Source organism: Ptychodera flava, chromosome 14, assembly GCF_041260155.1.
Source record: "Ptychodera flava strain L36383 chromosome 14, AS_Pfla_20210202, whole genome shotgun sequence".
Classification (NCBI taxonomy): Eukaryota; Metazoa; Hemichordata; class Enteropneusta; family Ptychoderidae; genus Ptychodera; species Ptychodera flava.
In genome coordinates this window covers 18,078,222-18,094,705 of record NC_091941.1, presented here as the reverse complement: position 1 = coordinate 18,094,705, position 16,484 = coordinate 18,078,222, and the positions used below count along the sequence as shown (strand labels likewise).

The following is a 16,484-nucleotide window of genomic DNA, read 5'->3' as shown; positions in this document are numbered from 1 at the left end:
TTACATACATTTATTATAAGTAGACAAAGATCATATAACATGGTAACAAGTCTTGAATCCTAACACTTGCACTTGATGATAAATATGGCATGAGTAATATTTCTAAAAGGAGACTGATTTTAGATCATTATATGAATCAGGCAAGGCTTGGGTAAGGAAAATTTTGTTCTGTCCTTGTCAACAACACTACAGTACTGGCTGATACTATACAACACAACATGGCAAGTTGACTTACCTCATTTAGTTTATCTAATCTTTCCTTATTTGCTTGTAGTTCAGCTTCAAACGCCTGGTGTTTCTGCCATTTGCTGTGAATGCTTCTGGCTTCATCGTAGGTCTCGTCCTGAGCTATCAGCATCTTTTCATTGATCCACAAACCGATTTCATCCGCCTCCTGGAGGAATCCTTGCAGTAGGAGGTTGTCGCGGAGCTGGGCTAGCTGAGAGTCGGCGAGCTCACGGTTGTTCTTTCGCCTGCAGAAAAGTAGTTTGTCATTGGTTGTAGAAAAGGTATTAGATATTTCTAAATGGTCATACGCAGTGGGTGGATATCCAAGGTAATGATTCATTTCAATGCCCAATGTCATTTTACTTTTTCACCATCATGGCTCAGTGAAACCCTTTTGTGCAACTATGGACCTGGATCTCTATACAGGAACATTGGTGAAGAATTATTTGACAAACACAGTCTGAAAAGTTTTACATGAAAATCACTAACACTGTCATACATGGAACACAGCAAGTACTTTAATGTTGATTTTACCAATGTGTAATCACACAACGCCAAGATTTAACACTAGAGAATTTATGCCTACCTCTCGTCAAGGTTTTCACACTTTTTGAAGATTTTGTCAGAGGCATAGTGATTCTCATCACAGAGCCTGTTGCCAAAGTTGATGACACTGTTGATCTTGTCATCATTGGCGTCCATGGTCTGTAAGAAGTTCTCGTGTTTCTTGATGGCTTCCTCTGCTGCTTCAAGATTTGTCTGTGAAAGAAAACACATTAGGATTTTAAAACCAAACCTGTTTATGGGGTCTAAAATAGGGCTTTGTATTAAAGTCCAACTTTTAGCTCATCCAATGACAAAAAATGGGGGCAATAGCAAATTTGTATACTTACTTTCAATTTACAAAAGATATTTTCAGCTAAGATGGTAAGCTACTGCATGTATTTAATATGTGGTATGCATTACATTATACACACAAACTGACCCCATCACTGACTCATCAGAATGACGATCCCTTCAATATTGATGAGATCTTCAACTTCTGTATATTTTCCCGATCCTTGTAACACTGTCAAAAATACCTTTCTTGAAAAAAGAACACAAACATGTGATTTGTGACCAACATCTTATCATCTGGTTGTCATCCTTTATAAATGAAGTCAAATGAAATTACTGCTTGCAAAGTAGACTCCGACTAGTTATATCACAATCACAATTCACAATTTGATTTCTACACTGGATTCTCTACAATGATTGAGTACTTACAGGAGCTTCGAATTTGGTGAGGAAGTTGTCTTGTTTGTTGAGTAGCATGTCAGCTTGTCTGGCATCACGTTGGAACATTTGATGGTTGAGGGACTGAGATAGCAAGTGTTGGCGGTTCTCCCACATCTTGTGCAGTTCTTCCCAGCCATCATCCAAAGCTTGCAGACGCTGTGTGATGAAAGAAAGATATGTGTCACTGATTACTAGGCCATTTTCATATTTGTATATCTCAGACATTCTGAACTAGAATCTTACAGCAACTCATATACCTCTGGCAGTCTCTCCAACTTTTGGACAAGTCCTAACACTGAGCCTACAACAAGAGCAGGTTCTACGATTGCCTAGACAAAGCTATCAATATTTAACCCTTGAGAGCCAAAGTCAATTTTAGTTGCCCTTATAAAATATACGCAATCTATTTTTTTTTCAGATTTTTGACAAAATTTTGATAAAAAAGTGTAGACAACGAAATGTGATGTCCATTTGGTCTAAAATTATCAAAAATTTACGGAAAATTTCATAAAAATTTGCAAAATGTTACACAAAAACTTTGGAAGGAAAAATTACAGCATTCACAGGGTAAAACAACGATAGGCTACAATACACAGCTGTGTCATATCATACAACGTAGGGAAAAAGATCTTGTACACAGTGCATGTTTACAGATATCAGCATGTTACCACAAATAAACCCACAAAGGCACAGACAGAACTGTTCAACAGGAAGACACAGCCTAGCTTACCTGTCTGAGGAACATATACTGAGCATCAGTTTGGCCCTCGGTTACTTTCTGCCCCATGTCTCTCATTCTGGCATAGTCAGCATCATAGCCGTCAATCTCTTCCTTGATAGCGGCGTGCTGGTTCAGCAACTTCTCAGCCTCGGATAAACTTTCAGGAATGTCTTCAGATGCAATGGCAGTCTGCGTCTTGGACAGCCAGGCTTGGAAATCATCCAGATCACGCAAGAATTGTTGCAATTCACGGGCTTCTGCCATTGCAGCATCGCGTTCTTGAAGCTGGGGAAAGTTTATTACAAAAGCGTGATTTTGATGTAATCATTCCAAATACATTTTTTTCTGACAGAATGCAACAGTTTTCATGAAGTAACAAGATAGTATAGCTTTTTCTGCAAAAATATTAAAATTGCAAGTGAGCTATTCTATATATTTATCAATGCCTGCTGAAAGTGCAGATAAAAACTTTGATTGATCTTAGCTCGCAACTCTCATTTTCACATCCATGTACATTTACACATTTCTTTTACTCTTGGTAACACATACAGGACAACACTCATTTGCAGTAAATGTGATTGTGTGTATAGTATTGATACTTACGATGATTTTCAGCTCATACCAGCATTCATTGATCTGGGCGAATCTCTGTCGAATGGCCTCAGCTTCCTCCGGATGTTCCTCGGCCAGCTGGTCTGCTTCCTTCTGTAAGGAATCCAGCTTGGCTTGAATGGCGGCCAAGTCGGTCTCCATGCCTCTCAGTTTCCTCTGCAGTGTCATCACGCTAGCCAGATCGCTGCCCAGTTCTTCTGTGGATTGCAGAAGTCTGGTCTTTTCACGGATCCAGGTAACGGTCTCACTGCATTCGATGTGGAAAGTCTGGATACCCAGGGCACCCTGGAGAGCATCTCTCTTCTGGTTGACAAGGGCTTGCAGGGCATTCCAGCTACAAGGCAAAGACACAACAATCTTAGCATAAATGCCAAGTCTCTGTCAAGTGTGACAGTTTGTTAAGCTATGACATCCTTTAGGCTGTCTAGTTCCTGAAATCATTTTCATCACAGGGCTTTTTCTGGAGCAAGCAGGTCAAATGCAATACTGAAGGGGTTTAGAATTAGGGTTAGGATTTGTCGGGCACTAATTGAGAGTTCAGCATATGCTACAAACAAGGGTGAATGTCCGGCGGGGGCCCTAAGAAGTTGTTCCTTTGTAAGCGTAAAAAACGACCTAGCGGCCGATATAGCTCCGCTGTGGTTATGTACAGAATAACTATTTTTGACACATGTTGATGAAGAAGGTGGAAATCTTTGATAACTCAATGCAGTGGCCAGAAAAAAGTGGCTAAAATAAGTTGCAAAAATACAAAATTGAAGATTTCATTATACTTTGAATATATCACATCCGATCATCCCTAAGAACATGTCAACCAAAGCTATCTGATGAGTAGTTTTTTGAGAATAAAATATTCTGACCAAAAATTTGCAACAATTGCCCCCAAAAATAAAACTTGCAGATTTCATCATAATTTCAAAATATCACACTTAGTTCATATATAGAAACCTGTATACCAAATTTCAAAGCTGTTAGACCAGTACTTTTTGAGAAACGCATTTTTTGACCAAAAATGGGAAAAATTGCCCCAAAAATTCAAAATTGCAGATGTCATCATTATTTCTATAAATATCATTTAGTTCATCTATGGAAACCTGTATACCAAATTTCAAAGCTATCAGATAAGTAGTTTTGGAAATACACATTTTTTGACCAAAAATGGCAAATTGCCCAAAAAATACAAAATTACAGATCTCATCAGAAATTCAATATATATTACTAAGCTTATCTGTAGAAACCTGTATACTAAATTTCAAAGCTATCAGACCAGTACTTTTTGAGAAACACATTTTTTGACCAAAAATTGCCCGAAAATTACAAAATTGCAGATTTCATCATTATTTCAATAAATATCATTTAGTTCATCAGTAGAAACCTCTATACCAAATTTCAAAGCTATCAGATGAGTAGTTTTGGAAATACACATTTTTTGACCAAAACTGGCAAAAATTGCCCCAAAAATACAAAATTACAGATTTCATCAGAAATTCAATATATATTACTTAGTTCATCTATAGAAACCTGTATACCAAATTTCAAATCTATCAGACCAGTACTTTTTGAGAAATACATTTTTTGACCAAAAATGGCAAAAATTACCTTAAAAATGCAAATTTGCATATTTCTGCACAATTTGAACAAATCTGAAAAAGATCATCCCTAGGGACATATGTACCAAATATAAAAGCTATCTGACCAGTAGTTTTGAAGAAGAAGATTTTTAAAGATTTTTTACCAAAAATGACAAAAATTGCCTTAAAAATACAAATATGCAAATTTCACCACCATTTGAACAAATCTGATTTAAGTCACCCTAAGCAAACTGCATATCAAATTTCAAAGCAATCGGACAAGCGGTTTCAGAGAAGAAGATTTTTTTACCAAAACACCAAAAAATGCCCCAAAAATACAAATATGCAAATTTCACCATGATTTGAACAAACTGAAGTGAGGTCACCCCAAGTGAACTGCATATAAAATTTCAAAGCAATTGGACTGGTGGTTTCAGAGGAGAAGGCAATTGTTGACGGACGACGACGGACGACGGACGACGGACGACGACGGATAATCAACCTATTTGATAAGCTCCGCGTCGCTGACAGCGGAAAAAAAGATGAACATATGCAACAATAGCCAATATTTCTTATCATATGAAATATTGGTGGTAAAAAGAATTGGTGCATGCATGATACTGTCCTGGCCCACTAGGTTAGGGATTTCTGTACAGTCCCTAATACAGTTATTGTGACGTATTGGAAAGAGTTAATAATGGACAGAGGTATGTCTTACCGTTGGTTGAGGTTGTTTTGTTTGGCCATGATTTCAGCAGAGTTGGGATGTTCAATGTTGAGGAGCTGTCTAGCCAGCTGGTTGACCACGGACACCCTGGAGGCATTGACTTCCATCTCTTTCTCAAAGCGGTCAAATCTGTGTTGCACCACCTCAGTGGATTCGAGGTTTTCTCCAGGCACCATGGAGTGTAGGGTTTGTTCCTGGAATAAGCAAAATTTACAGCAAATTAGCATAATGAATTAATCTAGCATTATGGGTCTCAGTGGAAGGAGTGGAAGGATGTTTACGGGAAATGTAACTAGTGTAATATCAAATCCTAATATATAAAAGATCTTCAGCTTCTATGAAAGACATCGGTTTCACGAATTTCATCATTATTAAAGTGTTAAAAATTGTTTATGCCTCACTTTCAAGAGTGGTCAGAACACTTCATTCAGTACATCGCTTTGATTTTAGAGAAATACAATCTGCATTCCTATTTGGTGGGTTCAGACATGTTTCCAACCAATGCTTCTGAGACAATTCAAGGATGAGGTTATCTTACCTTTTCTTGAATCCAGGATTCCACACTGTCCGCTTCATTGTACAGTTTGTACAGAGCTAGGGCATCAAGCAGTCTCTGTTTGCGCAGACGGGCCAACTCTACCAGCTCTTTGTAGCGTCGGTCAATTGTTCCAAGTCTGGCTTGTACTTCAGATGAGGTTCTGTCCTGTAATTACCCCAGTGTGGAAAAAATACAAAGCTTTTACACGACTGGTTTACCACTCTCTGGTTCTGACACAACTGTGGGTAAGACCCACGTTACTTGCTGTCAGCTATTCCATACGACACTACAATACGTGAACTACAACATCTCTGACAGATAAAGATGACGAAATATCCCTAATTTCAATTCACTCATGTCCGTTGATATTTTACAAAGAATCTGACACAGAATTTATTGCTCATGGAGCAAATTTTATTCATGTTTCAATCATGATTTTGTATAACCTATATCAAGAATGTGAAGCAACGAGTTTGCAAGTATGCTTGTTAAAAAAGCTACTGAGTGTACCTCGACAAGATTGCCTATGCCACCTTAAAATCACATAATGGAATCAACAGTTGTCCGAATGGAGAATAGAAGCCTTCCTCAATCAAATCTGCTTTGATCCATTTTGCTATATGTTTACTAGCTGACGTCATCCTGTGAAATAAATAAACTGTGACTTGAATTTACCTGTACTCCAAGATGACTGGCTTGTTCATGGAGGCTGTCGATAACCGTGGAGTAGTTACCAAGTTCATCAGCAACATCCTAGTGGAGAAAACGTAAACCGTAAGTTATTATCACATGAATATCACGTAGAAGACAACACCAAGCCCTGGGGTCAGGTTTAGAGGAGGACACATCAAGCAAACCCATCACACACCACATGAACTGCCCCTCAAACACACACACACACTGGTATCCCCATTCTTCATCACACATGTTAGTACATAGTTTTTTCATCTAGTATTGCTATGATTTTGCATATTCTTCAAAAACTATTTGAAAATGTATCCTGAAATACAGAGACAGTAACTCTTTCCAATTCTGTTTTTTTTAAATTTTATGGTATGATTTTCCTGTAAATTCAATCCATTTCAAATGTTTGATAAATTAAAAGAAACAAATACACAAATAAATATAAATATCTAAAAATCTAAAGTACACAAATAAAAATAACAGGTAGTGATGTACTAACAGCAAAAACTGGAATGTGGTGAGAAGTGGAAGTTGTGGATGTGATATTGTGTCCCTGGCTGTCTCTCTCATCCCACACACAGCAATCTCACATACAACGTGATTGGTCAGTGTTATATACATACACAGGTGGAAATGGAGTGGTGGAGAGAAGTAGTCTGTTAGTAGATATCTATGCTGGGGTCACCCACTTGGTTAATTTCTGAATTTCTGTTTGGTTAACTCTGCCAGGGTGTTGGAGTACATGCATTAGAGATGCCAAGCATTCGCTGGCGGAGGAACTTTTGGAACTTAATCCACAGGTTTAGTATTGACCCATGAAGTTCAGGAAGAGAGCATAAAAGAGGGAGACTTCAAACAAAAATACCAACAGCAACAAACAACAAGAAATTGGCAAACCAAAAACTAAACCAAGTAAACCACTTTAAAACTCAAAACAAAACCGAGCTGTTTACAAACATGCAAAACAAGCACCACAACACAAAAACTGAGCACAGGAAAACAAATATTAAAATATTAATGAATAAAATTGATTACTGCTTTTTAATAACAAAAATGTGCCGGCATGAGCACTCACACTGGGGCCTAGCATGGGGACATCGAGCAACACCTAAAAAAAGCAGGAAGCAAGCAAATGATATGGCATGATAAATGCATGTTTCTCGGAGGCTCAGCCAATCCAATGCTGCCCTTTGTGATTTCATATTTTCAAGAATGCACATTAATATCATACAGCATTTCCGCATCTTACAGGTTTTTTCAATTGAATGATATGAGTGTTGTGTGATGTCGTTAATGACATGGAATGGTGATGATACAAAATGCTGGGTTTGGATTAGCAGAATCTGTAACGGAAAGCTTCTTGCTTCCACCAAAGGTACATAAAATACAGAATAATCATGACATTGATACGTAATACCATTTGTATACTCTATAAAACTTTGAACAGCTTTGTCATGGAGTTACAATAACTTCAACCAAAATCACTGACTGAAAGTAAGGTTATTGACTAACATAAGTTGGAGAAAAATGTACATCAATGATAAGCATAAACCGTACAAATCTGAAAAACATCAAATGTACATCATATCAACAATATTACATTTTGAGAATTAAAAAAAAAACAACTAGGAAAGTTTTTAATTGTATATAAGAGTATTCATTTAGCCAGAGTCATAAGTAACCTATGCGACACTGATATACATTGCTACTCATTATGTTGACCTGCGAGTGCCGAGAGGAAATGTATTTACTATGTTCTGTTATGTGGGTACATATTATGTTCTATCATATGATACTGAATATTTGTGGATACACATCTTGTTGCATCTTGTGACATCAAATATTTTCCCTGAACCAATGACTATATTCTCATTTAAATATACACATTACTGAAAAAAAGTCAGCTATGTTAATCATATGCATCTGTCCTCATGGTTACTATTTAAAGCATTGTACGTCCCTTTGTACAAATACCTGTGAGTTCCATACATACAATTGTGGGTTTTTTTTCAACCTGGGCAACATACCTTGTGTTTCTTGAGTAGGGATTGTACACTAGCTTCATCTCTGCCACAGTCTTCGCTGGAGACAAGACGCAAAGTGTCCAACATCCATGTGTCAACATCATCAGCATCTGCAAAGAACTATTCACAGACACATACACACAAAAAAGGTTAGTAAATACAGTGGTTTTGTGTCATTTCTGCCACACCAAGTATACATTACAAATGCAATGGTTCCATAAACTGGCTTTGTGTATCAGACATTTCATTTGAAAAACCAAATTAGATGTACAAACAATGAAAAGAGTGAAGCATGAACGCTGAAACTGTTTCAAAAAATTATGAGACTTCTGTAAAATTGTTTGCCCTGTTCCAATGTTTCTGAATATATCTGAATATAACAAACTGTCCTCTGTTGTATTATTGAGTCTTCTAAAATCTTGTATATACAACTTCCAATACAATGCATCAAAAAATTTCATAAGAACTAACCATTACCTGGCAACACAGGTATTAGGGATGGGTGTGGAGCAATGGGTTTTCTGTGTCATGAAAGAGGGGACTGTTGTGTCCATACAACCAGGTAATGCAAGACCTTTGTATATTATTGAAATCAGGGACCTGACCCAGTGTCACAGAAGTAATATACTTGAGTTTCTGCTCGGCCTACTATGACTTTTTGAACCGCTGTTACGTGTTACACTGACCCGGTAAAGGGTCACCAACTTCTTGAGTGGCTGGCATACATACATGGATCTGATACTGGTCACAGACTTCTTGCATGACTGTCAGTACATCATAGTACATTTCTGACTACTCAAATGCCTACTTTGGCTTGACTCACCTGATACATATTGAGTGCCTCTTGCAGTCTCTTCCTTCTAGCTGTCATCAGTTCCTGCAGTGTCTCCCACATAGCCATGATTTCTTGGATGCGGACACGGATTTTGCCGGCACCAAAGTGTTGTTGCTCAATCAGGTCTTCGCCAACTTGGACAACGGATACCAGTTGTGCATGATGACCTGTGATTTCTTCTTCCATTGCCTTGGAATTACAAAATCACATCTACCATCATTGTTTTGCTCATTTTTTATTACACATGGTTATGGCAATTGTTTAGAAATTTAACATGCTATAGCGAAGTAGGGAATGCTAGAGTAACTCAACAACTGTGAAAAACTTCTCTTTTTAACAAAATACCACAAAGACTGGGTTAAAAACCAGTAAAATATCCCAGAAGATATTGCCAGGAAAATAAATAGGATATGAATTTCAGGTCCTGTCAGGGTAACAGCTGTATATTTAAATAACAGCAGAACAAAATTATACACTGACAGATTAGTCAGATAAGGGCATTTCACTACCGTCATAACTGAGTGAACAGTTGTGCAATCATAGGGCTACTGGACTTTTCCTTGGGATTTTCTTTTGATGAGTGTACACAAACAAGGAGTACAAGACAGCTAAATCTTTTGTGAACTCAATAAGCTAAATGCAAAACATCTCTCTACCAGACTGATGGAGCTAGGTACTTACTTTCTGTTTTGTGAGCAGAAGATTTACACTAGTGAGATCGCGACCAATGTCAGCCGTAGACATCAGTGTGGACTTCTCCTTGATCCAGCCTTCTTCGTCGGCAAGGTCCCAGAAGAACTGCCAGAGTTTGCGAGATTCATCCAGACGGTTTCGTCTTTCAGCGGCAAGATTCAGTAACTCGGCATAGCTTGAATCCAAGTGTTCGATGCGATCCTTGACGATTGCAGGATCAATTGGTCTGTATCCTAAAATACAGCACATGGAAAAGAAAGGTGAGTGGTGATTTAATTTAATGATGAGGAGTTCACGTTACTTCATTCAATTGAGCACTACGTGCATGTGTATACAGTTGCTGATCAACAATTTATCTTTTTCATGAACTGTCTCAAGGCTGAAATGTTCTTCAACCACTCACAATTGTCAGAGTACTACTGAAGATACCATGTGTCATAATCATTTGATTTGCATACTCGAAAAATGATCAATGAAAAACTTTGCGTAATGAAGATATTTATTTAGAAAATCAAACATTAGATGATAGTTTTCATAATGATCTCTTTTACAAACTAAAACAAAACTGTTACTGTCGTGAGTGCTAAAACATCTACACTACTGACTATATGTACAAACTGGGCTGGGCTGATGATCTTTCACTAATCCAACATCAAAGGTTAACAAGTAATATTGATTTAATAATACTATCAGAGTAATTCATCTTGGGTCATCAGATCCTAGATGACCTTACATCAAAACAAATACCTTCAAAATGTGACCATATGGCCGATTGTACGTACTCCTCAAAATCCAGACATGCTTGACATTTCAGGTAAGACAGCATGCCACTACTGAGTTCAAGTGCAACTACACACAATAACTTTTTACATATGCTGTATATTCTTTACAATAACTTGCTGTATACACCAGATGACAACAAAGCAATGTTCAGCACATTGAAATTCTTTTGTTTGATAGTCTTGTAACCACCATAATCGCCCTCACGGCAGCTCGCAAAGATATAAAACATATACATGTAGTTGACATTTGCTACAATTTGTACCATTTTTTTATGTAATTTAAAAAAAAATCAGTTCATACAATTTTGAATCTCCTACTGCAGACAATTAACATGTCGACCAAAGTACCCTTTGATGCATCCCTAGGACTAATTTATGCATGACTGTTGCCAATTCCTACGCTATATGTGGTGAAATTATTTTTTCCCCTTACCAGCAGCCTCAGGTGATGTTGGTCCGAGGAATTTAGTTGCTTGTTTATTGACAGATTTCACTCTGTCTCCTTGTACAGCGATGTCAGCGTCTAACAAGGCATGCTTCTGTAGCAAGTCCTCCACACCCATCAGATGTTTGCCATAATCCTCTGACAAGAGACGCATCTGAAATGAATTTGCACATATATTTCATTATAACCTTAAATGCATTCACATTAATGGGTGCAGTAATCATTCATATCTATGCTGCATCCAATCTGCAAACTTCTTTCTTCCTACAGATTACAAGATCAACCAAACGATTTGCTCTGTGACATTCAGTTACATTTTAACTCTTTGCAAAATTGCTGCTATCTTGGTTGTATCCAATCTGCAATCTTTTTTCTTCCTACACATCAGGAGATCAAACAAATGATTTGCTCTGTGACATTCAGTTACACTGTAATATCTTGTAAACTAATCAATTATCTGCTGACTTCGATAAGCCTAGTTCTGTAATCAATGGTTTACTATTTCACAGAACATGTCCCCCACATTTTTGTTAAAGGTATACAGTCACCTGTAATCTAAATATGCCCATATATGGTCAAAGGGGCGTTCCTTGGTATTCAAAATGCATATGTGAGGGTGCTGTTTTAAAAGCGGCCACCCACTTAAAATCTGTGATTGGCTAGATTTTCTCTTTCCATGGTAACTGTGGCAAAATTGGAATAGGTGACAGTATACCTTTAATGGGTTAAAATGTACTCCAATGATACACAGACAATCTATTAGATTATTTCCCCTTCTCTGAATGCTATTCTCTCACTGGTGGCTCTTTCTCTCTCTATGGTCTTCAGTTGATTTACATACAACAGCCGCAGCCCACTCCTTCAGTCCCTGTACGGCACTGATCTATTCTATTCAAACAATGCAGTGTACGGCAAAAGTTCATAGCTGCTCCACTTACCTTGGTTTCGTCGATCCAGTCCAGGATGAGAAGCATTTCCTGGAAGATTCTCTGAATCTCCAGTGACAAGTCCAGGCGAAGGCGGCGGGCATGCAGCAACTCAAGCAGGTATTCCCATAAGCGCAGAACATTGTCTTTTCTGTAATCAAAATATGAAGTAATCATATGATTGTCAAGTCTTGTTGAGAGAAAAGAGAGATGATACAGGCATCGAGAACACATACACTGGACATGATATGTCTTCAGATAAAAGATTATCGAAGTCATACATTTTGAAGCCTGTCACATAATTTATAGATTATATCAGTATAATATTTGCTGATATAAACTGAACCTAACATAAAATTAAACAGCATACATACATACATAAATACATCCAATATCAAATCTACAGGGAGCATATGTTGGACTGCAAATCATGGAGTGTCAAATGATAAAATACATTTCTTCTATATCGTTGAAGGGTATACGTTCTCACCTGGCATTGATTCTGTCTGCGTCGTGGTATTTTTCAGCTTCCAATTCTTGAGCAACAGCTACCACAGCCATGACTCTCTCTTCGTATGCGTTAATGTCAGTCTCAATAGCTTCATGTTTCTTATGGGCCGCTTCAACCGCAGCGAGGTCATAGCCAAAGTTATCCTGGGAGACCAGCCGCTGGTTCTCGCTCAGCCAGGTCTCACGCATGGCAGCTTTGCGGTCGAATCGAGAAGCAAGTTGCTCCAGTTTCTCTTGTCTGATCAACTCCTCACGGAGGGCCAGCTCTCTCTCATGTTCAGCCTTCTCTAGATTTTCCCATGCCTGCACAACAGTCAGAAAAAAACATGCTACAAAATACACAACGCAATTCAAGGACAGCAAATTCCAGATGTTTTCTGTTTTCCTAAGGAGCACATGGCTGGCAAATCCTGTTCCTTCTGATTTTGTTTGTTGAGAGGCTTATCTGAACAGTATTGCAGGTAATGGTTTCATTCCCATTTTAAAGTGTTCAGGTCCAGATACAATTGCAAACAATGGGCAACGGCCAAGTGTTGTAGTGTCAGAGGTAAAAACTCATTAGAAAGATGACAAAAGGTGTGACAAAACACACCAGTCAAATAAAACAAGGAGACTAACTCTTTAGTGTCAAATACTGAATTGTGAAAATATTTTGATGATAGTCGGGTTAGAAGAACCTTACCCTGTTGATGTCAGAGATGAGTTTTCCTTCCTTAGGTGTGTATGGTCTCTGGTTGTTTGCTCTCATCTTGCTTTGCAGGGTGAACAGAAGCACTTCCAAATTACCCTTCTCTGTAAATCTGTAAGATAAAATTTTACACTCCTGTCTTACTGATTCTGCTTTATAAAGCTGAGTCCTGTAGCAACAGTGTCTGGGTGGGAGTATTACTTATGTAGTATTTACAGATATAGCTCTGGCTATTGTGTAAGTGGCCTTTTTCTCATTCATGTCAATGTTATCTGCTGTGCAGTAAGTCTTGTATGATAATGCAGAGACAGAAACAGTTTATGTCAGACGCATCATTGTGATGTTTCGCTGTGGCTGTTGTCGAAAGGAAGCTTGCACTTACTTGGGTGGTTTTTCAACTGTCCTGTACGTATTGAAGGCATACAGCTGTTGCTGCACCCCCTGTAAGGAGTTTGCAAATGTCCTGTCATTGAGGATGGCGATGGTCTGCTCGATCCATTGCAGCAGGTTGGAGGCGATCTTGTCATACTCCTCTTGCAGTTTCTCATTCTCGATGGCGCCGATGACAACCTTGCCGATACGACGACCGGACACGGTCTCGGCCTTCATCTTGGAGAAGAAGTGGTAGTAGGTGACCACGTAGGTGATGATGGACTTCTCATCTGGATGTTCAACTGTAACATCTGTAGGAAGTACATATGATATGATAAACTTAGTGAGTCTGTCTTCTGAGATGAAATCTTCAAATATTCCGATCTTGTTTCAATTTCTTATTACACTGACTTTGGAAGTCACACGAAACAAGCGCAACCTAAACACTGAAAAAGAATGACTAACAATCATCGCTAAACAAACGATCAGAATGGTTTCGGTGAGGCCTGACCTTATAAACAGTATCAGGTCATCAGTACTATTCATCTTCATAGGCATTTATGATGTTTACATTAACATAAATTTTAGATTTCAACTTTGAAACACATAACCTCTTCCCGTCTGTTACAATGAACAAATTTTTTTGTTTTCATGTCTGTTGATGTGAGTGCATGAACTTTAATCATATGGGAGGGACTTTACACAGTGTCATTTCAAAACAACGCATTAAACACTGACAACAGTCAGGTTTTGAACATGTCAATGTTTTGCAATGATGCTAATTATGTATATCTCATTAGCATCACTAATGTAAAGGCTATAAACTCTATTCTTTTAAGGTGTTACAAGATCTCATAAACTCGGTCATCTTTGATGACAAGAAAGGTGATGCCCCTACATTCAATTCACTAACGTTAATTGCAGACATACGTGTAAAGTTCACGCCCTGCTGATATGAATTTACAAGACATCCATTCTTTGTGGTGGTGTCCACCCACATCTTATGCTAATGAGAGGCCTCTTACATCCTGCACAACCACTTATGATAGCTCTTTCATCCTTGGGCTTTGCAACTATATATGAATTTTGCTTTTTGAAAATTTATTTTTATCTCCTGTTTTTTAATCTTTGATTTGAAAATACTTCCCCAAGACTCTTCCCTTTCCTTCTCTCTTTTCTTTTGTGAAATACTATGATTTTGATTAACCCTGACTCTAAAACTAACCCTAAACCTGATTCTAAATCCCTTTAAAGCTGAATTTAAGGCTTTTTCTCGTAGGAATGTTTTCTGTGTGCTCAAAAGCACAAGAAATGGCTACATAACTTACAATTAGCCGATTCTGCACATTAAGGCACTAACGGTTGTGCCGAGCAACTCACATTTAAAATCTGTTTTACACAATTTATTCTCAACATTTGACACTTCAATCAACACATTTTCTGTATATCACACAATAATTATCACTAGTGTCTTAAACGAAATCTATTTTCAGAAAGATGGAGAAAAATATGAGAATGGTCATGACACCAAAACGAACCTTCAGGGTCAAGCAGTTTGGTAAGTCCAAGTCTATGTTCGGCAACATTGAAGGCGTTGTTCAGGTTGTAAACAGCGTTGGACTTCTGTAGTTTGTTATACTCAATGAGGTCTGGTCGGTGTTTGTGGATGAGGGCATTGAATGCCAAGCCATCTCTCCAGCTGGTTGTGAAGTTTCGGATATTGACGTTGGTGTATCCGGCGGTCTTCATCTGGCACCACAGAAGCAAGGCATCCTTAGCTGATTTGGTCTCCTGGTTGTCTTCCATCTCAAAGCTGATGTCTTGGATCTGCAGACGAGAAAAACATTAAGAAGTGTTTTCTTGTAAGGAACTTGTTTTCTCCACAGGATGAAGGTAGTGGCTGTTCATCTCTTGTGCATGCTGAATATCACCAACAACAGCATGGACTATCGTCATTTGTTGTCATCATAGCCCTGTCCTTGAGGTATTTCACATATCAGTGAAAAAATTGCAAAGGAAAAAAAAAACACTAATAACCCATGACAAACCTTCTTTTTCAGTTGCATGAACATGATTATGTTTTTTGCAGGCCGTCCACAAAGAGTACAGCTATCTCAAAAAAGCAAAATTCTGTACATACAGTTTAAAAGAAACCTCTGTGACGTGTTGAGGTAGTTATGAAATGAAATGGCTAAATATATCAGATGAGATCATTAGAATGCCGCTACAGTGCAATTACATGATGATAGAGAAATCAAGCAGGCGTCATAGATGGCTGTATAGGAAGACAGCTGGTTGTACAGCGCTCATTGTCACACCATCAATCAGACCCAATATATCATAAACTATAACTTTGGCATTTATTCAAATCCACCCAATTCATTGGCTGTTGGAGCTCTTCCTGTGAAACTTTTTTGTGTGTGCTTTTGTGCGCAATGATATCTACAGAAGTGACTCCGCAGCAGAAACAGCTGTCACTTTGTTTTGGCTGATTAACCGTGAACAGTTGCTTTCTACTTTCATGGACCCTGTCCCGGAAAATAACAACTTCCTATGGTTGTCAGTTAGGAAATGAGCCTAAAACTGCTTTGAAAGAAAATAATACAATGTCAATAGAATGACCTCGGAGTCTATCCTTCAAAATTTCAGCGCACATTTTTCAGTGAAACTGCACATATGGATCACTTGGAATTTGGGGCGTTGCTGTTGAGGCCCTTTGATCAAAGGGGTGCATACAATCAGCATCTTCCTGATTTCATCAATCAACTGAAGAATTCTTCACAACAAGAAGACTACCTCTTAGTTGGTACTCAGGTATGATGGTTGTGGAAAAAATGACATGATCATTTA

General features: G+C 38.2%; 1 protein-coding gene across 2 annotated transcripts in view; it reads right to left on the bottom strand.

Annotated features, from left to right (window-relative positions):
• LOC139149603 (spectrin beta chain, non-erythrocytic 1-like) overlaps nt 1-16,484 on the bottom strand; it is a 52,152-nt gene that overhangs the window by 11,388 nt on the left and 24,280 nt on the right. Inside the window, exons 5-22 of one of the 2 annotated variants that reach the window (XM_070721434.1) lie at nt 15,173-15,461; nt 13,645-13,945; nt 13,257-13,374; nt 12,555-12,877; nt 12,077-12,215; nt 11,127-11,292; nt 9,900-10,144; nt 9,207-9,407; nt 8,387-8,503; nt 7,435-7,467; nt 6,351-6,428; nt 5,676-5,840; nt 5,129-5,331; nt 2,831-3,173; nt 2,237-2,512; nt 1,495-1,662; nt 815-987; nt 236-473 (exon numbers count right to left, since the gene is read on the bottom strand). In XM_070721434.1, coding sequence (XP_070577535.1) covers nt 236-473; nt 815-987; nt 1,495-1,662; nt 2,237-2,512; nt 2,831-3,173; nt 5,129-5,331; nt 5,676-5,840; nt 6,351-6,428; nt 7,435-7,467; nt 8,387-8,503; nt 9,207-9,407; nt 9,900-10,144; nt 11,127-11,292; nt 12,077-12,215; nt 12,555-12,877; nt 13,257-13,374; nt 13,645-13,945; nt 15,173-15,461 — 3,576 coding nt within the window. The remainder of the gene's footprint in view (nt 1-235; nt 474-814; nt 988-1,494; nt 1,663-2,236; nt 2,513-2,830; nt 3,174-5,128; nt 5,332-5,675; nt 5,841-6,350; nt 6,429-7,434; nt 7,468-8,386; nt 8,504-9,206; nt 9,408-9,899; nt 10,145-11,126; nt 11,293-12,076; nt 12,216-12,554; nt 12,878-13,256; nt 13,375-13,644; nt 13,946-15,172; nt 15,462-16,484) is intronic. The other variant, XM_070721435.1, reaches the window with a different exon arrangement.